Raw genomic sequence first — 27,598 nt, forward strand, 5'->3', positions numbered from 1 at the left:
GCCTATACTGGTACATGGGGTTGTTCTTTCCCAGGTGCAAGACTCTACACTTGCCCTTGTTGAACTTCTTTACATTTCTCCCTGCCCAACTCTCCACCCTGTCTAAATCTCACTGAATGGCAGCACAACCCTCTGGTGTGTCAGCCACTCCACCCAGTTTGGTGTCATTGGCAGACTTGCTGACAGGGTACTTGGTACCCTCATTGATGAATATGTTGAACAGAACTGATTCCAGCACTGACCCTGAGGGACTCCACTAGATACAGGCCTCCAACTAGACTCTGTCCCACTCACCACAACTCTCTGGCATCTTCCCTTCAACCAGTTCCCAATCTACCTCACTACCTGATCATCCAGACCACGCTGCCTCAGTTTAGCTGCAAGGATGCTGTGGGAGACAGTGTCAAATGCTTTACTGAAATCAAGAGAAACCACAGCCACTGCTCTGCCATCATCTATTCTCCTGGTTATGTCTCCAGCAAAGGCTATCAGGTTGGTCAAAGATGACTTCCCCTTGGTAAAACCATGTTGACTGCCCCTAATAATCCTCTTGTCCTTGATGTGCCTAAGGACAGTGCCGAGGATAAGTTGCTCCATCACCTTTCCAGGGATGGAGGTGAAGCTGACTGGTCTCCAGTTACCTGGGTCCTCCTTCTTACCCTTTTTGGAAGACTGGAGTGATGTTTGCCCTTCTCCAGTCCCCAGGCACCTCTCCTGTCCGCCATGACTTACCAAAGATGATGGACAGTGGTCTGGTGATGACCTCCACCAGCTCTCTTAGCACCCTTGGGTGCATTCCATCAGGATCCATGGATTATGGATGTCCAGATGACTTAACTGTTCTCTAACCTAGTCCTAACCAGCCAAGGAAAATTTCTCATTTTTCCTGCCTTTCTCCGGGGTTTCAGGCTCCTGAGCACAGCCTCCAGCAGTACAGACAGAGACAAAGAAGGCATTTAGCAACTCTGCCTTCTCTGTGTCCTCTGTCACCAAGGCACCCACCTCATTCAGCACTGGGCCTACATTGCCTCTGGCTTAGCTTTTCTTGCAATGTATTTGAAGAAGCCCTTCCTGTTGTTGGTGACCTCCTTCATCAAGGCTGAATTCCAAGGAGGCCTTAGCCTTCCTAGTAGCCTCTCTACATTCTCTGACAACTGTCTTATATTCCTCCCAAGTCGCCAGCCCCTCCTTCCATGAGCTGTGAACTCTCTTCTTCCACCTGAGTTTGCTTAGCAGTTCCTTACTTAACCATGCAGGTCTCCTGGCTCCCTTTCCCCATTTCCTACTCTTTGGGATGTTCTGATCTTGAGTTTTGAAGAAGAGGTCCTTGAATGTTAACCAACTGTCTTGGGTCCCTTTTCCTTCTACTACCCTGTCCCATGAGATTTCCCGTAGCAATTTTCTGAAAAGGCCAAAGTTGGCCCTGCTGAAATCCAACATTGTAATCCTGCTTGGTACTTTCTTCCTACCACACAAGATCCTGAACTCCACCATCTCCTGGTCACTGCAGCCAAGACTGCCCTCAACCTTCACTGCTTCAACCAGTCCCTCCTTGTTGGTGAGTATCAGGTGCAGTTGCACTCCTATCCTAGTTGGTTCCTCCACCACTTGCATCAAGAAATTATCATCAACACACTGGAGGAACCTCCTGGACTGGGGATGGCTGGCTGTGTAGGTCTTCCAGGAAGAAGGAAAACATTTTTTTCAAACTATGGTCAAACACTGGACCAGATTGCCCAGAGAGGTGGTAGATGCCTCATACCTGGAAACTTTTAAGGTCAGGTTGGATAATGCCCTCAGCAGTCTGATCTAGTTGAAGATGTCCCTGCTCACTGCAGGGTAGGGTACTCTAAATGACCTTTAAAGATGCCTTCCAACCTACATCATTCTACGATTCTATGACTTTTAGATTTTAATTTAAAACTGCCAAACCAATCAGTGCACCATCTATGTGAGAAATTATGCTTCATTGCTTCACATGCATTGCTTAAAGAACAAGCAACTGCAGTATGCTGAGACATGTATAGTCATAATTGTAGCTACCTCCTCTATCAGAAACAAAGAGAATCAATGACTTCATATCTACAATGCAATAAGGATCCCCACCCCCAACCATGGATCAAAGTGCAAGATATCTCACATGAACAAAACTACAAAATAAAATGCAATTTCTTATTAAATATTTAATTCATTTATTTTCTAGCTTCTACTTGTAATATTGTTACTTATTCCACTGGATGAAGAATATACTTTGGCACTGGTATTGAATGATAGCTTTTAATTCACTTTTTAATTTTAGTTTTTAAAAAATTTTCAAACATCAGTTTAGAGAAAACGTAAAAAAAAAAAATTGTCCTTAAAAGATATTTAAATCTATGTTAAGCAACTATTGTATATCAAACTTCTTGCCCAAATATAGTTAATATAACTTTTCAAAAATCAGACTCATTTATCAAGGAAATGTGACCAAGCCTTAACCACATATCAAAAATTGCAGTACTTCTTGTCCTTCACTATTGTTTGATATTAAATTAATCCTTCAACATAAAGCAACAACTCTTACTAATATTTTCAGTTCAAGAGCCTTATTACTCTATAAAAAGTTTGCTTAGTAAAATCTACTCTTCAATGACAAAGAGCAAGACTATGATACACTTAGCAGGTCATGAGTGCATGTTAAAATTTAAGAGTCCACTAAAAAATTTGCAATAGTCAAATGTTACTGCAAGGAGCATTGTGTTCTGAAACAATTATCAAGCAGTCCATTAATTGTTGCTGGAGAGAATCCAGGAGATTCCAACGGAGAGCCACGAGGATCAGTAGGGGACTTGACATCTTCCCTATGAAGAGAGACTGAGATCCCTGGGGCTGTTTAGTCTGGAGAAGAGAAGACTGAGAGGGGATCTGATCAATGTCTATAAATATCTGAGGGGTGGGTGTCAGGAGGAAGAGGTCAGGCTCTTTTCAGTGGTACACAGTGGTAAGACAAGGAACAATGGGTTCAAACTAGAACATAGAAGATATCACCTCAACATGAGGAGAAACTTCTTTACAGTGAGGGTGACAGAGCACTGGAACAGGCTCCCCAGGGAGGTTGTGAAGTCTCCTTCTCTGGAGACTTTCAAAACCCACCTGGATGCATTCCTCTGTGGACTATCCTAGGTGATCCTGCTTTCGCAGGGGACTGGACCTGATGATCTCGAGGTCCCTTCCAACCTCTGATATACTGTGATACTGTGATGTTAACCAACCTTTTAAATATTAATTTATGGATCCACATAAAGGTCCTTCATAAGGCTCTCTGAAGGGCCTACATTAGGTAAGGATGCTAATTTTAGAAAGGTAAATGTTCACTTTCATAGAAAAGTTAGAAGATTTTGTATACTATAATCAGCAGCTTGCCACCATGATAACCCCATAAAAGTCTTCTTTTCTGTTCTGTCTTACCACTATCAACTCCTGGGTATGACTTCACTGTTTGGACCCCAGCTATCTACCAATTTCCTGCATCATGAATGATTTGTTAGGCTAATAACACAACTAGAATAATTAGTTATAACATAACATTAGCTGAATGTATCACAGATCTGAACACTAAGGGGCATGTAGGGATAGAGAAGTGTTCATCAGTTATATACAGCAATAAATTATCCCTTACTATCACCTTTTCAATTCAAAACATTTAAACTTGCTCAATAAGGAGACTTCATCTGTATCTAGCAACACAACCAGTAATTGCATTCTTGTAACTCAAATTTCGTGTTCAAAAGTAATCACTTCGAGTGCATGTTTGTTCTTATACTACAGCAGTTCCCACAAATCATCACAGTGAGACTGAGGATTCATCATGCAATCTATTATATTCACATAAAAAAAGATGTATTTCATGTATGTTAGTGACTTAACTGAAAAGCAGAATTTAGTAGCTTGGTTTTGCTTAGGCTCACCATATAGCTAAATAAGACATATATACATTTTCCCTCCTCTCACAATTTGAAGTACCTCCTTCAGGTACCCTCTTAACTCCATTGACTCCTTACATAAACTACAGCTCAAGTCCAAGACATTGGGTAAGATTTAAATGGTCTAAGAGAACTTTGGTCAAAAATTCTAGTCAAAAATTTCAAGTCCTGACATCTGACTATTAACAGTAGTAACACTGCATTAAAAAAGAAAGAGATGTAATTTGAAAAAAGGGTTAATTGATTTTACTTTAAAATAATTTCATAGCACAGCAGATGTCTGCAGTTGCTGATAGCAACTTCAGATAAGGCTCTTGCTCACTTTATCACTGGTGGTTTAAGGTGAGTGACAGCTCTCTAGCAGACCCTTCACAGCACTGAAGAGTTGAGGCTGACAACCCCTCCTTTATGAAGGTAACCCATTGTCCCTCTGATCTTTGTTACTATTGTTACTGTTTTAAACAGAATCTCTATGTTGGTAAACTGACAAACAATTTCGAGGCCTCCTAAGAATTTCTATGCCTGCATTGTTGTATGAAAAAGACAAGAGAAACAAACAGGACACTGAATGAAAGGAGATAGTCAGGAAACTAAAGAGAAGGGGGTAAAAAACCAAACCCAAATAACAAAGGTGTTTGGCTTACTTGTATTTTCAGTAAGGCAGTAACAACCCTGGCAGTCTCTGCTGACAGAAATCAGAACACAAGCAGAGCAAGTCACATTTCCAAATCCCTGAGAACAGGAAAATGGCTACATCAAAAGACAACAGTTATGGGCAATAAAGGCTTGAGAAAGTATTTGCAAGAAGAAAGGATTAGTGGGAAAAACAGTTAAATAGGACATTAAAAAGAAAAGTCTTCAAAATTCACCTGTGGTAGTTTCAGGCTGTGCCCAGAAAATTTTCCACAGATCTTGACCATAAAGTGATAGAATGTAAATAAATCACCATTGGAAAATAATTGTAAATTCTAAATAACCCCATTGGACAGATATCTGCCATAAAACTTAGATAAGTAAACTAACTTTCTCTCTTTTTGCTTCCTCCACTCTGGCTGGTGCTTCTCCTGGGTTTGCTGACCTTGGCTGGGTTCTTTGTTGTGGCTAAGTACTAACAAACAACACTCTGTTCTTTCTCTTATCCCTTGTGTACAGGGGTGATGGGGGAAGGGGATAGGGAGTGGGGAAGTTATTATAGCCTCCTGGTTTTGTCCAGGGGTGTTCTTGTGCTGTTTATAAATTGTAAATACCTGTAAATATTGTACATATTTATTGCATTTCATTTTAGATCGTAGTTTTGCTTGTAAATACAGCTTCATTTGCTTCCAGCTGAGCTGGATTGGCAATTTAATGCTGGGGGGGGAATTTTCAACCCACCACATCACCATAAGACTACAAAATGAAGAAGAGTAGAAAAACCAACAGCAGCTGGAATGTAGAAGTTCTATTATGCTCCAACTTAAGAAATGGAAATGATGAGTAAGAGAGTACAAAGTAGAGGGAACAGTACTAAATGGAGATCTAAGCCTTTGAGGTCTGAAAGGACTGAGTTCAGAATGAAACCTGATTTTCAAGTAGTCTTTAAGATACTTGAGAGCCAAGGTTAGGATTAAGACCATACATGGGGAGAAACAGGAAAACATAAATGATCCTCAAAGAAAACCAAGTAGAATATGTTTTCCAGAAAGAGGCTATGCAGTCTACATCTCTGAAGTTTTTGAACTCCTGATTGGACAAAACCCTGAATCACTTGGCTTGACATCATACCTGACTCTGGTTTTAGCAGGAGGTTGAACCAGATAATCCCCTGACGTGCTTTCCAACCTTAATTCTCCTACGAATCCACGAACCCAGAAGATTTTTAACAAGGCAGACCATATCACTTGACATTTCTGCAGAGACGTTGCACATTCCAACCCAAACAACAAAAACGGATCCTGAAACTGTTTAATCATAGAATGGTCCAGGCCAGAAGGGATCTCTAAAGGTCATCCAGTCCAACCTCTCCACAGTCAGCAGGGACACCCTTAACTAGGCCAAGCTGCCCAGGACCTTGTCGAGCCTCACCTTGAATATCTCAAGGGAAGGGGCCTCAACCACCTCCCTGGGCAACCTGTTCCAGTGTTCCACCACCCTCATAATAAAGAGCTTGTTCTTAACATCCAATCTAAACCTGCTCTTCTCCAGCTTAAAGCCATTGTCCCTTGCTCTGTCACTGCAGGCCTTTGTAAACAGTCTCTCTCCATCCTTCTTGTAGGCCCCCTTCAGGTACTGGAAGGATGCTATGAGGTCTTCCTGGAGCCTCCTCTTCTCTAGGCTGAACAGCTTCAGTTCCCTCAGCCTGTCCTCGTAGCAGAGGTGCTCCAATCCCCTGATCATTCTCATGGCCCTCCTCTGGACCCACTCCATCAGATCTATGTCCTTTCTGTATTGAAGGCTCCAGAGCTGGACATGGTACTCCAGGTGAGGTCTCACCAGAGCAAAGTGGCAGAATCACCTCTCTGGATCTGCTGGCAACACATCTTTTGATGCAGCCCAGGATGTGATTTGCCTTCTGGGCTGCAATCACACACTGCTTGCTCATGTCCAGCTTCTCGTCCATCAGCACCCCCAAGTCCTTTCCCACAGGGCTGCTTTCTATCACCTCATTCCCAGTCTGTATTGGTAGGATTGTTCCCTCCCAGGCGCAGAACCCTGCACTTATTGAACCTCATGAGCTTCACCTGGGTCCACCTCTCCGGCTTGTCCAGGTCCCTGTGGATGACATCTCGACAACACCACTCAGCTTGGTGCCATCTGCAAACTTGCTGATGGTACACTGGATCCCACTGTCTGTATCATTGATGAAAATATTAAACAGCACAGGTCCCAGTACGGACCCCTGAGGAACACCACTTGTCACTGCTCTCCATATGGACCTTCAAACCATTGAGCACCATCCTCTGGATGCGACCATGCAGCCGGTTCCTTATCCACTGAACAGTTCACCCATCAAATCCATATCTCTCCAACTTGGCAAGTAGGATGTTGTGGGGGGCCATGTCAAGGGCCTTGCAGAAGTCCAGACAGATCACATCCATACGTTGTCCCTCATCCACTGATATGGTCACGCTATCATAGAATGCCACTAGATTAGTCGGGCAGGACCTGCCCCTAGTAAAGCCATGCTGGCTGTCCTGAATCATCTCCCTGTTCTCCATGTGCCCCAACACGGCATCTAGGAGGATCTGTTCCATAATCTTCCCAGCCACAGAAGTGAGGCTGACAGGTTGGTAGTTCCCAGGGTTCTCCTTTCTACCCTTTTTAAAAATGGGCGTGATGTTTCCTTCCTTCCATCTCCAGGGACGTCTCCTGACTGCCAGGACTTTTCATATATCATAGAGAGTGGCTTGGCAACTACATCAGCTTGTTCTTTCAGGACTCTGGGATGAATTTCATCAAGTCCCATGGACTTGTATATCTTCAGGTTCCTCAGATGATCATGCACCCTGTCTTCACTCACAGTGGGAGGAACTTTGTCTGCCTGGTTTCCAGCTTGTGGGCCATCAACATGAGAGCCATGAGGAGAGGGGTTGCCAGTGAAGACTGAGGCAAAAAAGTTGTTGAGAATCTCAGCCTTCTCCTTGTCCATTGATACAAGTTTCCCACTTTTGCTCATCACGGGGGTTACACCTTCTTTAACCTTCCCTTTCTGGTTAATGTACCTGTAGAAGCCTTTCTTGTTTTTCTTTACATCCCTTGCCAAGTTCAGTTCCAGCTGTGCCTTGGCCTTCCTGACCTCATCCCTACACAGACAGGCAACGTCCCTATATTCCTCCCAGGATGCTTGTCCCTCCTTCCATTTCCTGTGTAGCCCCATCTTGCCCTTTAGTTTGACCAGCAAGTCATGGCTCAACCATGGTAGTCTCTTGCCCTCCTTGCCCAATTTCTTACATGTGACTATATATATGGCAAGTTATCTATCATGTAAAATTTCCTTGCTCACTGTGGTGGGTTGAAATTCCCCCTCAACATAAAATTGCCAGACCAGCTCAGCTGAAAGCAAATGAAGCTATAATTACAAGCAAAACCATAATCTAAAATATGAAATGCAATGAATTTACAATTTATAAACAATACAAGAACCCCTCTTGACAAAACCAGGGGGTTACCAACAGCTTCCCCCTCTTCATCCCCGTACAAGGGACAAGAGAAGAAAGAGCAGAGAGTCACTTGTTAGTGCTTAGCCACAACAAAGAAACGCTGCCAAGGTCAGCAATCCAGCAGAAGTAGCTGCTAGTATCTGCCAGCTACTAGCAGAGCAAAGGAGGCTGAAAAGAGAGATTGTTAGTTTACCAGACTAAATTTATGTTGGTTTTCAGACCAGTGGGATTGTTTAGGCCTTATAATTATTTTCCTTTTGCATCCAATGCTGATGTATTTACATTCTACTACTTTCTGTTCAAGATCTGTGTAAAATTTCCTAGGCACAGGCTAAAACTGCCACCCTAACCCAGACTTAAGTAGACAATACACTAAGTTTCAAAATGGCAAAAACATCTGGTTCTCTTGATTTTCTCCAATAATGTTAAATAATAGAGAGAAGAGAGGGAAAAAAAGTCTGTAGTTCATATTTATGTATCTCCATAGAGACAATCAGAGCTTTGCCTGCCATCATTTTTTTTCCTGCTTGACTTTAGCAACTGTTAAAAGTACAGTAATTCTGACTAAAGAAAACTAAGCATTTTCTACCATTGTCTTTTATGTTGGATACAAGGGATCAACAAGTGATATGACTTTCAATTAATTTCATCGTATTTTCTTAGTGCTAGTTCTTTCAGTTACCTCTTTGAAAACGTCATGATCTAGTTTTCAACCTTGTTAAGTTAGTAACAGGGCTGGTAATTAAAAGCTTTGGTACATCCAAATTCTACTTTTACAACCCAAACCTCAGTGTCAGGTTTTTCTGATTTAACTTGCCTCAAGTGTTGTTAGTGTGGCAGCCAGCAATTCTAGATCTGACTTCTTTCACTCTTGGAAGAAGATTTTAACTCCTCTACATAGTAAACCCTCTAACTTCATAGAAACATTTTTCCAAAGGAATGCGGATTATTTAGTCTCGAGAAGAAGAGGATCAGGGGAGACATCATTGCTTTCTACAACTACCTGAAAGGAAGTTGTACTGAAGTGGGGGTCAGTCTCTTCTTCCTAGTATCAGGTGACAGAACAATAAGAAATGGCCTGAAATTGTGCCATGGAGGTTTAGATTGGGTATTATGAAAAATTTCTTTACTAAAAGAGTGGTCAGGCATTGGAATAGGCTGCCCAGGGAGGTGGTGGAATTACCGTCCCTGAAAGCGTTCAAGAAACATGTGGACATAGCACTTCAGGACATGGTTTAATGGCCACGGTGGCCTCAGGTTGATAGCTGGACTAAGTGATCTTTGAGGTCTTTTCCAACCAAAAACCATTCTATGATTGTATACTCTGCTGATTATGTCTTACTTAAAAAAAGCTCTAAAAACATAATTGTCTAATGATTGTGATTGCTTAAGAACAGCAGCAGGACTGAAAAATACAGAAAGTAATGACACTGATTTCGTGTACATGAAAGTTTGGAAATTTCAAGAGAATAAAACAACCTCAAATGAAATGTACCAGTACTTAAAAAGGGGCTCACAGCCAGTTTCAGTCATGAGAACTCACTTCAAAATTTGATCCCAGTGAGGAGCCAGTGAAGGAACAGAAATCAGCTGATTATCTTAGTAAATGAAATACAGGCATTAATAAAATGATACATGGATATTTTTCATGAAATTATGAAAATTTTTGTTGTGGTTGTTAAAATTGTATTTATGCTCTTGTAAATGTCAGCATTTAATGCAACTGATTCTTGTAGAAACAAAAGATGAATCTATTTTTCTATCTATCATTGTGGACAAAAATTTCGCAGCTAAACTTGAAACCCTAGATTATATAGCATTTAAAGTAAACATGTTTTAGAATTTAAACCAGAATTAATTCTGTTCAACAATCTTACACTTCAATTCAGCAAGGCCCAAGTTCCTTTTCTGCTGTCTATATGAGTGAGAGGGTTAACAGACAGAATCTGTCATTCATTTATTAGCCAACCCATCCCTAATCCTTGCCAACTAACAATATCTACCTTGAGAAATAAGGCTGAAATAGAGGGGAAAAGACCAAACAAAACCAAACAAACAAAAAACCAAAACCCAAACACCCCCCCCGCCCCCAACTGCAAAAGATCATATGCTCTGTATGATGAGTCACATTCTTAAGGTTCAGCCTCCAAATTTACTGTTCAATATATGTCAGAGACTGAAGTACAATTTCTTGGAAGAAAATGCCTAAAATCAGCTGTTAAATAGGACCAATAATAATTGGAGCATACATTTGAAGCTTTGTCCTGCTTCTGAACCAACATTCAAGACACGTGTAGTGTGTTGATCAAGGATTGATGGACCCTGGACTTTGAAGAAAATATCTGTATGTCTGTTTTGACTTGGTAATTATTAGAGCTACTGTCAGTACAGAAATTATCTCCTGGTAAGTTGGCACACCTTCCTTAAGTGTTGGTCACATATTTAGTTGGAAATCCCTCATAGAGCCTTGATTCTACCCTACAGAGCCACACACAGATCCTCCTATGACAGTGACATTTCTTGTTAAATGATGGTGAAATGGGCTCCAGTTCTCCAGATACTCCTGTTTTACTTCCAAAATTACTGCCTGTAAACTTCTGGGTAAGGCTGATACCAGAGTACAAGAGAGACATGTACATACATGGGTGCAAGGAACACAAAAATGATCAAGGATCTGCAAATCTGAAACACAAGAAGAGGTTGAGATTGCTGGGACTGTTCAGTCTGGGAGAAAGAAAGCTCCAGAGAGATCTTATTGATGTGTATAAATGCCTGTGGGGATGACGGGGAGAAATGGTGACAGATCAAGGCTATTTAGAGTTGTATCCAGTGAAAGTGGAGACAAGATGCACAAACTGAAACACAGGAAAATCCATTTAAGCATAAAACATTTGTTGCAGTAAGTGCAATTGAACACTATAACTGAAGCTGGGAAATCTCCATCATTTGAGATATTCAAAACCAAATGAACATGTCCCCGATCAATCAGCTCTAGTTGACCTTTCTTTGAACAATGGAACTGGACTCAACTATCTTGAGAGGCCCTTTTCATCCTCAACTATTCTCTGTTTCTATGATTCTGCAAGATAAGACATTGCAGATGGCTAAAACAAGCAACTGAGAAGAAAGGAGATAAACTTGCTCAAGTTTTAGCTATTAAATAGCTGTCATAGACCATCCTCTTTCTTCAAACCTCTGGCAATTTACGCCTTACCGCTGCCTTCTCATTCCCTCACTCATTCATGTATTTTACAAACAATGTCATAGGTCATGCTTGTCATCTGAAACTCTCAGTCTTGTCACCTGATATCCATACTGCTCTCTGTCTGCTCTGTTTAGACTATGAATACCAAGAAAGGCATGCTCAAAGCTCTCTGGATATCAGATCTCTTTCAAGATGGGTAATCAAAATCGTTAATCGTATTTTGTGAATATGAAAAGGAAAATGAGGAGCTTTCTGTTTCAATGAGAAATTGATATTTGAAAGAAAGAGGATTTCTTTTCAGATTAGAGAAAAGGAACTGAAAAGAACCTAAACATAAATGCTTTGGTGGGGTTTGTATTTTGGAATAGAAACATCATTTTCCTAGTAATTACTCATGCAGAATTAAAAACACAAAAAAAATTATAAACAAGAACAGCTTTTGCACGTTTTTCCCAGTTTGGTGGCACTCAAAACTCCTCCTACTTATACATTGAGTGCCATGCTCCACATCTACTTGGGGACTTAACATTTTGTTTCTAAAAATAAATCAAAGAAGATATAAACAGTTCATATAGTATGCATGTTTCCATCAGGGCCTATAAAACACACATTTTTACCTTCCCTATAATAGGATCAGCTCATTAGGCCACTATTCTGTAAACAGCTTGGAAATGTATACTAAACAAGTCAGTGAAAATTCATATCCAGAAGCAGATGGTGAGAATAGCAAAGCTAAGCAAAGAGAGGCTTAATTGCAAATTCAATCCATCTAAGCAAAACAGTGGTATTCAGTCGTTTTCTTCTGAAAGGAATGTAATGTATCAACATGCAGGTTGAGGCAGGGGAGGGCACTTCTGTGTCATTCATCAGGCCAACGAGTACTTGGAGAATTGCCACCAATTAAACAATATTCGTGTACAGTTGGCACCAACTTCATAGTGCTGCATGCTACATAAAATTTTATGGCTTGTTGTCTTGCCAAAAGCAACACATCTAATGTTTTTTCTGTTGAATTAAAAATCAATAAGAGATTTAAAGTTGGCCTTCTACAAGAAGACAAGTAATTCAATTTACTCTGGTACAGTTCTCATTCAGAATGAGCCAAATTAACAGTGTGTAGACGTGGTATGTGAGACACAATGCCATATTATTCTAAAGATTTAATTTTTTCCTATTTCTCTACTTTATCAGATTCAAAAACTAAGAGAAAAATATTTTTGTCCCAAAAAAAGAACACTGACAAAAGAAAACTGCACTTAATCCCTGAAAACAATGGTACAATACTTGTATTAATATTTAATAGAGTTTTTCCTGAGCGTGTGAGCATTTTACTCCATACGTCTTATTTAACATGACTAATTCATTATTTAGTATGACTAAATTAGATATCTGTAGAAATTGAGGACTCTAAGACTTGATACTATATGTGACCACAACCCAGCATTTCACTACTTTTTGCTAAAATTTTCATTAAAGAAAAAATTTTTTTTTTTCAATACACAGGAGTCAGAGAAACATCAAAAACAGAGAAGGTACAGTTTCACAGGAGTAACAGTTTTCAAGTTTAGTCTTAAAATACAAAATTCTCCTCTGGAAGAAAGTAAGTCATGTCATTTTTATAACAGTTCAGTTATAAAGCCACACTAAAGTTTACTTCTTACTCTTTCAAAGCCATATAAAAGTACATTCCCCATTAAAATTCTTACAGGATCCTATTTTGTCTTCTATTACAAGCCAATAGGGGTTTTGGGGAAAAGATTGCTTGAAGTGTCTCAATAACATTACACCCAAACTTGAGAGACAATATCCATTTCCTGAGAGCCTCCAATAAAAGAGCTATTATTTATGCAGTAGTAGAAAAAAACCCAAAACAATATCACATTGAGAACTGTTGCTTGTTACCTTCTAGGCGCTCCATCCTCGTGTGGTTGAATAATCACCACTTTTACTGTCACTGATGTACGTAAAAGGTCAATCATTTGTTCATGAGTCAAAGTAGCCACAGCCACTTTGCAGATCTCAACCAGGCGGCTCCCTTGCCGTAGGCCTGCCTTCCAGGCAAAACCAAAGGGCTCCACATCTGCCACTATTCCTTCAAAGTTTACATGGAATCCAAGTTGGCCCAATCCGTTCCTTCGAAGGGTCATTTCTGTGGTTTCACATCCTCTTGTCACTATCTAAAGAAGTACCAGATTGTTACACCATTATCAGAACACTCACTTCTTTGGAGACTCAAATAGATGTGTTGTCAAACACTATAAAGCCATGGATGGCTTGACATTAAATACATTTAATATACATTTCACATTTGGGGTTGAATGAAAGTTCCTGCATAAAACAAAATGAACAAAACATTTTACAATGCTAAATATCTTACATCCCCAGAGCACCCAGCTGTCCTGTGTTGAGTTCTTTCCCTCTTGCTCAAAATTAATAAAATATCATATATATCTCATTGAAAACATACAGATACTTATTCCTGCTGGGTGACTTGACTGCAGGTGTGCAGGATTTTTTTCTTCAGATAACAATAGTTCATATGAATCTTCAGATATAATGTAGAATCATAGAATGTTTTTGGTTGTAAGGCGTATTTAAGATCATCAAGTTCAACAACTAATATCTAATCTAAACTTCCTCTGTTGCAACCTGAGGTCATTTCTTCTTGTCCTATTGCAAGTTACTTGGGAGATCAGACTGATCCTCCCCTCACTACAAACCTCCTTTCAGGGAGCTATAAAGAATGATAAGGTCTCCCCTCAGTCTCCTTTTCTTCAGAGTCATCAACCACAGTTTCCTCAGCCAATCCTTCTGCAACTTGTGTTCTAGACCCTTCACTAATTTCATTGCCCTTCTTTGGACATTCTCCAGCATCTCAACATCCTTCTTGGTGTGAGGGGCTGAGAACTGAACACAATATTCAAGGAACAGTCTCACCAGTAACAAGTACAGGGGGACAATCACTTCCCTTGTCCTGCTGGCCATGCTGTTTCTGATGGAGGCCAGGATACTGTTGGCCTTCATGGCCACATAGTCACACTGCTGGCTCATATTTAGCTGGCTGTCAGCCAGTATCCCCCAGGTCCTTTGCCACAGGGCAGCTTACTAGCCACCCTTCCTCAAGCCTGTAGCATTGTATAGGGTTGTTCTTACCCAAGTACAGGACCCAATACTCGGCCTTGTTGAACTTTACATATTACTGGCATTGACCCATTGAACTAGCCTGTCCAGATTCTTCCAGCCTTTCAGCAGATTGAGATACCCACTTCAACTTGGTCTCATCTGCAAACTTACTGAAAACTGCCCTTGATCCCCTGTCATATAGATCATTGACAAAGATAAAGAAAATAGGCCCCAATACTGAGTCCTGTGCAACACCCCTTGTGACTGGCCACCAACTAAATTTAACTCCATTCACCACCATGCTTTTGGCCCAGCCATTCAGCCACTTTTTTTACCCAGCAAAGCATACACCCATCCAAGCCATTAGCAGCCAGTTTCTCCAGAACACTGGGAAACAGCATCAAAAACTTCATTAAAATCAAGGTAGATGGCAGCCACAGCCTTTCCCTCATCCACTAAGCAGGTCACCTTTTCGTAGAAGGACATGAGGTTAGTCAAGCACAACCTGCCTTTCATAAACTTACATTGACTGGGCCTGATTGCCTGGTTATCTTGTATGTGCTGCATGATGGCACACAACATGATCTGCTCCATAACCTTCCCTGGCACTGAGGTCAAGTTGACAGATCAGCAATTCCCTAGATCCTTCTCCTGGCCCTTCTTGTAGATGGGCATCATATTTGCTAAACTCCAGTACACTAGGACCTCCTTTGTTAGTCAGGACTGCTGGTAAATGATGGAAAGTGGCTTGGTGACCACCCTCTGTACCCTTGGATGCATCCCATGTGGTCCCACAGACTTGTCTGCATCTAAGTGGAGCGGTAGGTCATTGACCATTTCCTCTTGGATTATGAGGCTTCATACTGCTCCCCATCCCTGTCTTCCAGTTCAGGGGGCTGGCCACTCAGAACAACTGGTCATACTATTAAAGACAAAGGAAAAGAATGCATTCAGTACATCATCCTTGTCCTTGTCTTTGACGACTGTGTTTCCTCCCACATCAAAAAGAGAATGAAGATTCTCCTTAGTCCTCCTTTTTGTTGCTAATGTTTATATAAAAACATGGTTTTCATGGCACTCACCAGCCTAAGTGCTAGCTGGGCTTCAACTTTCTAATTTTCTGCCTGCATAGCCTCATGAAATCTTTGTCACTTTCCCAAACGGCCTGCACGTTCTTCCATAGGCCATACAACTTCCATTTTCTTCCTGAGTCCTAGTCAAATTCTCTGTTTAGCCATGCCAACTTTCTTCCCCACCAGCTGGCACACCAGGATGGCTTGCTCCTCTGCCTTATCAATTTCACTCTTAAAGAATGTCCATCCTTCCTGGACTCCTTTGCCCTTCAGCACTGCCTCCTAAGGGACTCTACCAAACAGGCTCCTAAATGGGTCAGTCTGCCCTCTTGAAGTCCAAAGTGGCAGTTCTACTGACCTCCTTTCCTTGCTTCCCCAAGAACTGAAAACTCTACCATTTCATGATCACTAAGTCCGAAACAGCCTCCAGCGTTCATATCACCCACAAGTCCTCTGTTTGCAAACAAAAGGTCCAGTAGAGACCTTTCCCCAGTTGGATCACTCACTCAGGAAGTTATCATCCACACAATCCAGGAACCACCTAGACAAATTCTTCTCTCCTGTATTGTATTTCCAGCAGACATCTGGTAAGTTGAAGTTTCTTACAAGAGTAAGCAGTAATGATTGTGAGACTCCTCCCAAGTGCTTATAGAATATTTTGCCTGTCCCTTGATCCTGGTTGGGTGGTCTGTAACAGACTCCCACAATGATGTCTGCCTCGTTGGCCTTCCTCCTGATTCTTAACCATAAACATTCAACCCTGTTATCACCATCACTATGCTCAAGACAATCAAAACACTCCCTAACATACGGGGTTACTCCATCTCCTCCCTGGCCTAGCACTTTTCTAGAGTTTATAGCAAATCACCACAGCGCTCCAGTTGTGCAAACCATCCCACCACATTTGTGTGATGGAAACTGCATCGTAGGATTCCTGCTGCACAATGGCTTCCAGATCTTGTTTGCTGCACATAGAGTATGCATTGGTGAAGATGGACTTCAGCTGGGCTATTGATCTTGTCACCTTTGGTGGGGGTGAAGGGGAGGGGGTGGGAAGTCCTAATTCCTACCTGACTGTTCCCAAGTGCTGCTGTGATTTCTAGCCCATCAATAGCCTTTAGTGTCTTTGCTGTCACATGGCACTACCACCCATCCCTACTGGGATGGCAGACCAAAAGACCTCACCAGCATGCCATCCCACAAACATTTATGTGCCACCCTCAGGCTTATCTCCAGCGAGATATCCCTTCCCCCTGGTTTAAAGCTCTTTCAAGGAACCCTACTAACTCCTGTGCAAAAATCCTTTCCCTGCTGTGAGATAGGTGGACTTTGTATGTTGCCAGCAGGTCTGGTGTCATGTAACCAACTCATGATCAAAAGCCTAAAGTCCTGCTGGTGACACCAGCCTTTGAGCTAGGTATTGACCTAATAGGCCTTCCCGTTTCATCCCTCATCATTCCCTGAAACTGGAGGGACAGAGGATAACACATTACTTGTGCTCCCAATCCATTAACCAGTTGTCCCAAGAACCTGAAGTGTCTCTTAATTGTCCTTGGATTTCTTCTTGTGACTTCATTGCTGCCTATATGCGCCAAATATAATTAAATGTTTCAGAACTAACAACTTTTCTTCCTCAATAACAAAGAATTGAAGACAATTTTGATTTATTTTGCCTTGAAGTCAGATTCCTACCTACCACGATCTCCAGATGTGGACATCACTACAATGGGTTATGAGATTTTATGTCATTGGGAAACTTGGAAAAAACATAAACATTTTTTTTAAATTGCTTTCTTCATACTCAAAATTAGTTCTGTCATTAGTAACCAAAATCCTTCAAATTCAGACTTGGCTCTGCAGGCTTATTTCTATACAGTATATATCAAATCCTCAAGTTTTGCCCAGCAAAGAATAATCACACAACAGTGTGCATGCTGGGATACTGCACCAGACTGAGAAAAATCAATTTCTAGTTCATATTACAAAGTTTGTGAGTGAACATTACCTTCTACTCCCTTCCCCAATCTAACAGCTGACTGGAAAAACTGTGGAGTATTTGTGCAACATATGCCTGCAACTTGGTCAGTGACAAAGTTATGGTTTCTAGTACTTGAGTAACTTTTAAAGCACTACTGCCTTTATACAATATTTTTTTATGGATATCTGTCACTTAGGAAAAAAAAAACAGAACTTGCACATATTAGAACACAGTGACACAAACCCAGGAGTTATTCCAAGTTTGCTGACCTCAGGATGCTAGTCCACACTCACACTTTTAACCTGCAATAAACTCAGGGTAACAAAACACAGTCAGCCCTAAGTGCTAATCTTCATGAGCTGGTAAAGACTGGAGAAAGACCTTGCAAGGATCTGCAAGTGTCTACAGACACCTCTTGATCATTATGACACAGTTAGGGAATGAATGCACTAGCATCCATTATATGGATTTCCCCAACTCAGACCACTCAAAAATGTCGTCTTCAAGTTAGCTAAATATTCAGAAGTTAAAAGGCAAGGAAGATAAACCTTCCTGCCAAAGACTCATCTATTCTCAGCAGAAAGGATTCCAGCAGATCAAGTCCTCCACAAATATATCCCCTAGAAGCAGACACCACATGTTACATAGTAATGTAACATAGAAAGAGCGCTGCTCTCCTTCAAAATAGGCCGTTCTGCTTACCTGACTGCTGCCTCATGGAACATGTGGCTGTGCATGAAGAGCCAGCTTCTCTGAATGCATTTAATCCAGATTAAATTAAAAGATTAGAGATCATTTTAAAGTCCCATGAAAAAAGATTTTTTTTTTCAGTATACAGATTTCTAAGGAAATTTTCTCTATTCAGACTCTTCTCTAAAGATCCATTCAATGTTTTCATATAATTGTATCACTCTGCCATTCTGTGTTATCATACAGCTCAGAACTACTCCATTTTCTGCTTTCAAGCACAGCCTGCCAAGTTCATCTATAGTTTGACAAAGATACCCTCTCAGCCTTCTTTCCTCTGGGCTAAACAGCTCCAGGTCTCTCAACCATTCCTCATAAGAGAAATGCTCCAGTCCTCTAATTATCTTTGTAGCCCTCCACTGGGCTCTCTCCAGAAATTTCCTGTCTTTTTCGAACTGGGGAGCCTGTAACTGCACACAATACTCCAGATGTGGCCTTACTAGGACAGAGTGTATGGACAGGAGAAGCTCCCTTGACCTTCTGGTCACACTCCTTTTAATGTATCACAAGATACCATTGGCCTTCTTGGTTGCACTAGTGGCTCATGGTGGCCAGAAGGCAATTAGAGTTCTTTGGAATAGATACCTGAAGCTAATATTCAGTTTAACTTGGCAGTAACTAATGATGCCAAATTTTTGAGTCTTAAAGATAGTTTGTCATTATTTAACCCCAAATCTGACCATAATAAAGATGAAGCATTCAAGTAAATACATACATAATTTATATAACATATAATTTCCATAATAATATATAATATATAATCGACATAATAAATAATTTCATTTGGGGTTTTTAATTGTTGAATTTTAAAGATCTGTCCTTCGCAGCTGGGATAGTTCCGTATTTTACAGAACTCAGTAAATGGAAACAGCAAAAGAAATTGTTGGCACTGATGACAACAAAAGTTTTCACTAGAACTTTGAATCTTGTTTTCATCTGTGTTAGCCAATTTATATTGTTTGTATAGCAAGACTTAATAGGAGTGAACTACATGTACGCTATTTTTCAGAAACTTTCCAGTCTAAATAAAGTGAAACTGAAGACTATAATGAAAAGGATAGTAGAACACTTGCAAGAAGAATTCAAGGACAGTCCATTGAAAGATTAATTGTACTTTAAAAGAAAAGGTTATAATTTAGAGGATCAAATCAGAATAATTTGCACATTTTTTTCTGCTAACATTCATATGGGTGGCTATAAAAAGTCAAAGTGAGTGTATTTTACACATTACAATTTTGTATATTTTTAAATTAATGAATATTTCTACCTAGAAATATGCAACTTGAGAATAGGCTACAACATGAGAAGACAAAAAAGCTTAGCTTTTCAAGTCTTATTTCATATCAGCTTCCTCATCCCTGCAAATGGGTTGATAACACATGCTGTTGTGATGATTACTGTTTGTAAAGCTCCCTGAAGAATGCAAACGCTCCCAAAGTATAAACATAGGACATTTAAAATTATGTCCTAAAGAAAATGTATACAAGCAATTCATCATAAAAAAACTGGCATTCCAGTTTAGAAGCTGTACTTACTTCAAGTCTTTGAACAATTTCTCTTATGTCCTCAGTACAATTATCTGCTGCAGACAGAAGAATACATTCTCCTCTTTCATAGAATATTTTTATGCTCATTAATCCAGACGTCCATCCAATAACATCTCTGCAGGAGCAGTTAAATACAACATTTTTTGATTCCTTTTCAATCAACATGATAAATTCATTGGAAATTCCAAGGAGACATTCAATGTCAGCAGACTGGCCAAAATCTCGTGCAATAACGTTCCACATAATTGCTCCAACACTGAAGAGATGTGCATCTTTCCTTGGTTTCACTTTTTCCTTTTTTTTTGCCCCTAAAGTAATAAAGCTAAATTTTGCTGAAGTATCCACTGTAGCTGTGGTAACAAAGTTTTCTGCTAGATCTTTCAAGTATTCTTGACGTGTCCTTGTGGCCATGGCTCGAAATTTTTCAGACTTATGTGCAGCATTTTCAGCATTAATAACTTTGGCTAATAGGAAGTCCCTGAAGACTGCAGATTTGGGGAAAGTGACTCCTTTGGGAATGGGTGGACCAAATGGAGGTACATCTTTTGACCGTGAAACACCAACACTGGAAATAAAAAGGAAAAAAAATACAATGCTTAGTTCCTAAAAACAAACCAAGAAAAAATTAAAAATAAATCAATTGATAAGCAGAAATGTTATTTATGCAGTCCATTTACACAGGTGAGTTTAGCTTTGACATGTCAATTTTCAGACATTTTAGACATATCAGATTGAATTGTCTGTTTTAAAACACCGTTTTTCTTTTAAATATGTAATGCCCATTATAGATGTATCTAACAAAAAAATATCAAGATGACATCTTATGGTATCATGGACTGCCTTTGTTAATGGAATAAGTATAAAAATGTTCTGAGAGTCATAAATGAGGAAGATACTTTTAAAAATATTTTTCTGTGTACGTCTGGCTATCATACTCAGTTGCCACTCAGTTACATGATTTTAAAACTAAGAAATATACAAACAGGAAGAGGATTTATTTTAATCCTCAGACGTTTTGTTACAATTAAGTGTGAAGACAAAGAAGAGGTATGGTGTTGAGTGTGTCTATAAGAGGAGCATTCTGCACCTGTTTTAAGTTGCCTACTCTTTGTACTTTAATTTCATTTTAAACAATTAAATAAATAACATTTATACATGCTAAACTTGTACCATTAGTATATTTCTGCCTTGGTTACCTTGCTCGAATTCATGATGCAGTAACTTAAATGCAAGAGTTAAGGCCATCTGAAATTTGAGATGTTATTATACATTCTTAAAGTCCTCATTCAAGCGCTCAAAAGGCCATGACTCATCCTGGTCGTATTCTCATACTCGGGGATTTATACAGGTAAATACCCTTCTGAAATAGTTTATTTTAAATCACTTTCAGTGAAAAAGGAAATTTACAATATGAATTCTAAAATAACTTCTAATGCCCAGGGAGGTGGTAGAGTCGCCATCACTGGAGACGTTCAAGAGAAGACTGGATGAGGCACTTAGTGCCACGGTCTAGTTGATAGCTTAGGGCTGGGTGATCAGCTGGACTGGATGATCTTGGAGGTCTCTTCCAACCTTTGGTTGGATTCTATGATTCTATGTCTGGAAAATTTATTGTCACTAACTCATTATATCCCCATTTTGTACCCATAAATCAGCAACACAGAGTTCTGCATATACCCATTCAAGTCTACCCATTGTGGCCCATAACTGTAGATGCCTGCAAGGGAGACTCTAGGGTTTCAAACTTGCAAAAAATGTAGCAAAAATTTTAAAACTATATATACATAGAATATCTCTAAGAAATACAAAATTGTTAGATGAAATTCCATTGTAGTCTTAATAACAAACTTTAATAGTTATAAGGCTCTACTCACCTGTAGCACACATTTTCAGTGCAAGGATTATGCACTTTGACTATGACAAACACATGTTGAAAGTGGGAACGAATATTTTTTGGAGTAAAAGGAAGTGCTCCAGGCTCTTGGAAGACAATGGTAACTATGTCATTTCCTATATGCCTTTTCCTAAGCAGCTAGACAAGAAACATGCATTGGAAAATTAGTTGCACAAAAACAAACAAAAAAAAAATCAATTTCTTAATTTTAGGGGAAAACCAAAATAAAACAAAACAAACACCACTACACAAACCACCAACACAAAAACAAATTAAGATTTATTTTTCAGAAATAATGTTTACTTAATCATATCCTGGATAGCTACAGATAAAGGATATTGGACTGAGCTGCAAAAACATAAGGAAAGAAAACTGGGCTAACAAAACCACTACCGAGTGGTAGTTCTGCATTGTTTCTGCTCACTTTCATTCTACGAGAAAAATACATTTCCCTTACTTTTTTGCATTGCTTTAGCAATAAAAAAAGTTACACCACTTGACAATTCTCACTACTCAGAGAACTGTACCTGTATCTCAGTTCTCTCTTTACATGTGCAATATTTGCTTCTATAGGAAAAACCTAATATTGTTTTTCTTTGTCCATAAACTTTCCTTTTCCATGATGCATTTTCATTAAACTCTGTCCTTAATATTATAATTAAAAAAAAAATACCATGCATTATTACAAATGTTTACAGCTGCCACATACTTTAGGAACAGAGTTGAGACTCATGGAAAAATATCAAAATATATCAAAATATATTTAAGGAATAATTTCAAGTACTAAATAATTGCTCCAGGCTAAAACTTAATAAAAACTAGAAAACACATTCAGCAATAAGAGACCACTTCTCTCTCCCTCAAAATCCTCAACAATGCAGCACAGTAAAATGATGTTCACTTTCCTCATGAACATCTATTGCACCTCATGAATTTTTCACACTTTTTCCTTAAATACCTTTGCTTATAAAACATCCATGTATATTACTATATGGAAAAAAAGTACTCTAGCATGTGCTACATTTTAAATATCCATTCAAAGTCTGCCAAAGACCTTAGTTCACACGTAACTGAAAAAGATCTAAGAATAAATTTGAAAATTTTCTGACAGAACAAGTAAAAATTGCTCTATTGAAATGACTTTACAGAACACAATCTTGTAAGAGTATCTGCTTGTATTTTCTCAGTTCCATTAAGTGTTAATATCTCAGCTATCAACAACAAAAGAAGGTTGCATATGCTAAATGCTAAGACCCATAAATATGTTTCATTATGTATAACACAAAGGATAGTAAGAAGGGACAAAACCACAATTTTAAAGGCATCCAGTATGTTTTATACATTATCAAAATCCCAACTACAGATTAAAGAAATAAGAGGTCTGATGAATCTTTAAAACAGGTGTAAGAATAGAAAATAATATTTGTTATAAGTTAGGTGGCTCGGTCAAGTTTTCAGATTTTTAAGACTAATTAACTAGCCATTTAAGAAATTTAAGATATACATCCTGTTGTGTATAAACTACAGTAGAAGTACATTACATGGAACTGATCTCAGAACTAAATGTGCCAGATATATTTTAATTTACTGAGCTAGTGAACCATACAATTAGATCATATTAGCAAAGCACTAGTCCGTGTTTAGAGGTTATTATTATCATCTCACAGGCTGGAATTTACACTGCAGTCAACTTTATGAGGCACAAGGTGATTGATTTCTGCCTTTGTTATATAACTAACTGCTCAATTACTCTTTCTTGCTACAGTGGTTCATGTCTATGCCTATATATTTCCACAAAGCAAAATTACAAAAATGAGGAAGCAACATCCTGATTAAAGTTATAGTAATTTCTCTGCTTTTGTAAATCACTTTAGGATTTACAAAAGCAAGAATAGCTGTCTCTTAAGAAAAGTTAAATTTTAGAAATGTCTGAAATTTTACTAGCAAAAATAGTCTTTTCGAAAGTAAAGCAGTTCCCATATCCTATCATTTTTTTAAGAGCTTAAATTAAGAGACACAAAATAGAAAATAGGATGTCAGGTTATAATTTTTAAGAGCCTTACCAGCTTGCAGAGATCTTAGTGACTTCTTCAACATTTTAAAATAAAATTAGTGTAACACTGTTATAAATGTCATGCATAAATGATCAGTGAACTTCAACACAATGCAAAGGCAAAAGCACAGTTGCAGCTTCGCACAGTGTATCATAATGCAAAGAACTTTGAAAAGGAAGAACAATAAACTGGAGTGATCTGGAGTATGGAAAGAAGTGCTCTGGATAGGATAAAGGAACAGGAAAAGAATAAAGTATTAGATGGAGAAGGAGGAAAATGTGGAGATAGCATACTGAAAATGAAAAAGGAATTGAAGGAAACCAGAACTAAGCAAAAAGATCTGTAAGAAATCCCTTTCTAGCTTCCATTCTGTAACCTAGATTTTTTTTCCTGAGACTTTACATCCTAGATTGTTTTCAGGTTTTTTGGTTTTTGGTTGGTTTTTTTGTGGGGTTTGCTTGTCTGTTTGTTTTTTGTTTTGTTTTGTTTTTTCTCCAGGTTCTCAGTTTCCCCTTCCTCTTCCATTTTGAGGTCTGCTCAGGTTTGGGGTTTTTTGGGGTTATCACATTACTAATTTTTTTTCAATCTGCCTTTCTAACATACTCTAGAGTCTCATACCAATCTGCAGCACAATAGGAACTCTCAATAGGATGAACAATTATAGAGAATTATTTTCAGTAAGGAGACATCAAACACAATTCTACATCATCCTAATATTGAGTATTCTAAATTGGCATGGTAGAATTTGAAGACAAACTCAATCAAGCATGATGGGCAACGAAAAGGAAACCACTGAAGTTTAATGTAAGAAGACAAGACAAAAAGTAAAATATGTTAGAAAAGCAGCATCTATTAGATTATTTATACCTATTAATAATTATTATATTAATTTTAAGAATTTAACTACTCAATTGTTTAATTTTTAGGTATGCATCTGCAAAGAAAAGTATTGTCTTTAAACTCAGGACATTTACAGGTTATGCCTAGGAATAAAAATCTATCCACTTCTATGAAATTTATCGTACTAGTCAAATTGCAACACAACATGAAATTTTGTGAAATATAGTCTTCATTCAATTAAACCAAGAAATGTTAAGAGTCAAAGAAGAAAATCTTCAAACTTATTTTAGTACAGATCTAAAATAAGCGGTTTCAAAAGTTTTACTTTCAATTTGTGTTCTTAACAAGTACCAAAACTGAAACCAAAGGCCAAAAGATATTTCATCAGATCTGGTTAAACAGCTTGGTATAATTACATGAATTCCATGTCTTGTTATTCCAACTGTTGTAACAGTAGCTTAAATCCAACAAGTTTATTTCATTATTGCATATCTGTTCTGTTATAGTGTTCTCATTAAACCAGATGAAACTAGATTATTTGAACTGATTTGGATGAATCAGGTTTGACCACAAGCAGACTGCAAACGTGTAAATGGGAAACTTGCAAGGGAATGATTTGGGATGGGATGTTGCAAAGGTAAGTTTAAAGGGGAAATCCTTGAACTGTGATTTGAAGAGGAGGCCAGTAAAGGAAAAAATGCTGGCCACACCAGGGCTGGCAGTCTTTTCCGTCCTAGGGAAGGACCAGTTGACTTGAAAATTCCCAGCCTATGTTGCAACCAAAGTGAAAATTACCTTGCTCTTTGGATCTCCTGCTGGCTCTAAAACTAGAGGGATGTCCTGATCAGGGACCGAGTAAGGCGTAGTTATGTCCTGGAAGAAGCAACAAACAGTTCTGGTGTGGCCTGGTTTTGGCTCACAGATATTTGGAACCTAAGCAAAGCTCAGCGCTTGCTCATTGAAGGCTGTAGTCTTAGATGATGAAGAATGACTCAATACCTTGCCCAGCCATCATCAAACAAGGCCCATAGGGATAAAGTGCAATAACTTAATTGTCAGTACATATGCAATATGCTAGCACAAAATAACTATTGAAAGGGATCTTCATTGCTAACCTAGCTAAAAAGAAAATTACCATCAGATCTAACGTGCCCTTGCTTGGGGATGTAGAAGCAGTGAGCCACATCCTGAAGAGACAAACTACACTCATATTCCACAGCACCTGTAAGTCTCTCTGTCTTGAGCACAACTGATGCAACTGAATTTGTGGTCTTCAGCATCTAAAATGTCTCAAGGGAAAAGATCTAACAGAATTTGATCCTAGCTTGTAAGAAATATCATTGTTGATACATTTCATGCTTCAGTATGCATTTTGGAACTAAACAGTAATACAAGAAAATTAAATAATGATTCTAGATCCTTTTTGCACATTAAGGCTGGCTAAATTCTGGTCATTTGGGTGCATTTGTCACATTTCCTTAAGAAAGTGTCCATGCTGTGCTAGATCCAAAATCTAAAAAAAACCCAAACAAACAAACAAACAAACAAACAAACAAAAACCCACCAAAAAAAATAATGTGGCAGAGTCTTCAGACAGGTATACTACTTGAACTTGGAGAACTGCCACATTATTTTCTTGCCTAGAAAGCCATGAATAACAACATGGCGCTTCTACTAAATATTGAACCTGTTAAAGTGACAGTGGAAAGGTGTGTTTGTTGCTGGGGAAAACCATGGAGTTAAAGTTGGAAGACTTCATTATACACAAGAATTGGCACCTGACTATAAAGGAAGACATAAGGAAAAGATGAGAATGAAAGGAAGGCACAGAAAGAAGTCAAAGGACAGTGACAGAAGGTGGCTGAGCAACACGGCAGTGATGATGACAAACAATTATGAAAATTAGCAGATTGTGGCAAGAGGACAGACATCCTGTTCTCACAAACAAATGAAAGTCATGAATGACAACGAAAGTAATAAACTCCAAGTAAAGACATATTTATTGTCAGTGCCTGTGATTAACTATGAAATGTATTTATTTTTCCTTTTAAGGCAAGCTCATTCAGTGTATTATATCTTCTTATTACCATACAATTTTCCCTATTTCTTTGTACTTTCCAGTCAAAGATTGTTATGACTGCTCACAGACACAACTCCTAGTGCATTAACTGAATTAATGCTATATGGTAAGAAGGTCTATGTTAAAGTTTAGACGATTAGAGCAATCTCAGATGGGTGATGATGATCCAACGACATTATTACTACCTATTAGCACAGCTAATATGTGATACAGCCACTCATCTTAAGATGTGGTCATCTAAACATTCATATTATTCATATGGTGAAGAGTGTCTGTCTTTTGGTTCCTAATTTAGTTTTTTGTATCACATTTAAATCCTAAGTGTAATGGAGTAATGTTTGCAATTGTCTTAACAGTTCACTTCAAACCATTCAGAACACCATACACTATTTAAAGTGCATAAATATATTATATACTTTCTTCCATTTCAATTTTCATTTATCCTTTCTCAGCTTTAATAATTGCATTTTATCTTTTTCTTGCTACCTTGCCATCTCTTCTTCTTCCCAGAAGACCTAATGATGGAATAGCCATGAAAGATACAACTCAGATATGGTTTAACAATCACCAAACATCTTTTGCATGCTGTTCAAAAAGAAAGTGAGATGGCATCTTTATTTCATGACAATCTTCCAAAACAACTGACGTCTTTATCTCTCGCATGACCAGGAGAGAATATTCTAAATCTAACTAAATAAATCCAACAAGGATTTCTGCAGACCTAGAAAAATGCAAAGCAGTAGCACACAGAGTAATGAACTATCATTCGTCTGACCTATGAGTAATTCTACTGCTTTTTTTTATTTTTTTTACAGTGTTAATGTTGATATATTATACCAAATGTGCTTGTAATTTTTAATTCAGTCACAAGAAATATTCAATACAGGCAAGACAGAGTAACCTTACTGGTGCACCACATACTTTGGTTGCTGTGCTGGTTTTTAGCCATCCTTAAT

At 38.8% G+C, this 27,598-nt stretch overlaps 1 protein-coding gene across 2 annotated transcripts in view; it reads right to left on the reverse strand.

Moving 5' to 3' along the window:
* The window catches only part of SIPA1L2 (signal induced proliferation associated 1 like 2), an 88,306-nt gene that overhangs the window by 43,504 nt on the left and 17,204 nt on the right, over positions 1-27,598 (reverse strand). For both annotated transcript variants that reach the window (XM_054394664.1, XM_054394657.1), the window contains exons 6-8: positions 21,649-21,806; positions 19,763-20,339; positions 13,209-13,483 (exon numbers count right to left, since the gene is read on the reverse strand). In XM_054394664.1, the coding sequence (XP_054250639.1) occupies positions 13,209-13,483; positions 19,763-20,339; positions 21,649-21,806 (1,010 nt within the window). The remainder of the gene's footprint in view (positions 1-13,208; positions 13,484-19,762; positions 20,340-21,648; positions 21,807-27,598) is intronic.

Source organism: Indicator indicator, chromosome 2, assembly GCF_027791375.1.
Source record: "Indicator indicator isolate 239-I01 chromosome 2, UM_Iind_1.1, whole genome shotgun sequence".
Classification (NCBI taxonomy): domain Eukaryota; kingdom Metazoa; phylum Chordata; class Aves; order Piciformes; family Indicatoridae; genus Indicator; species Indicator indicator.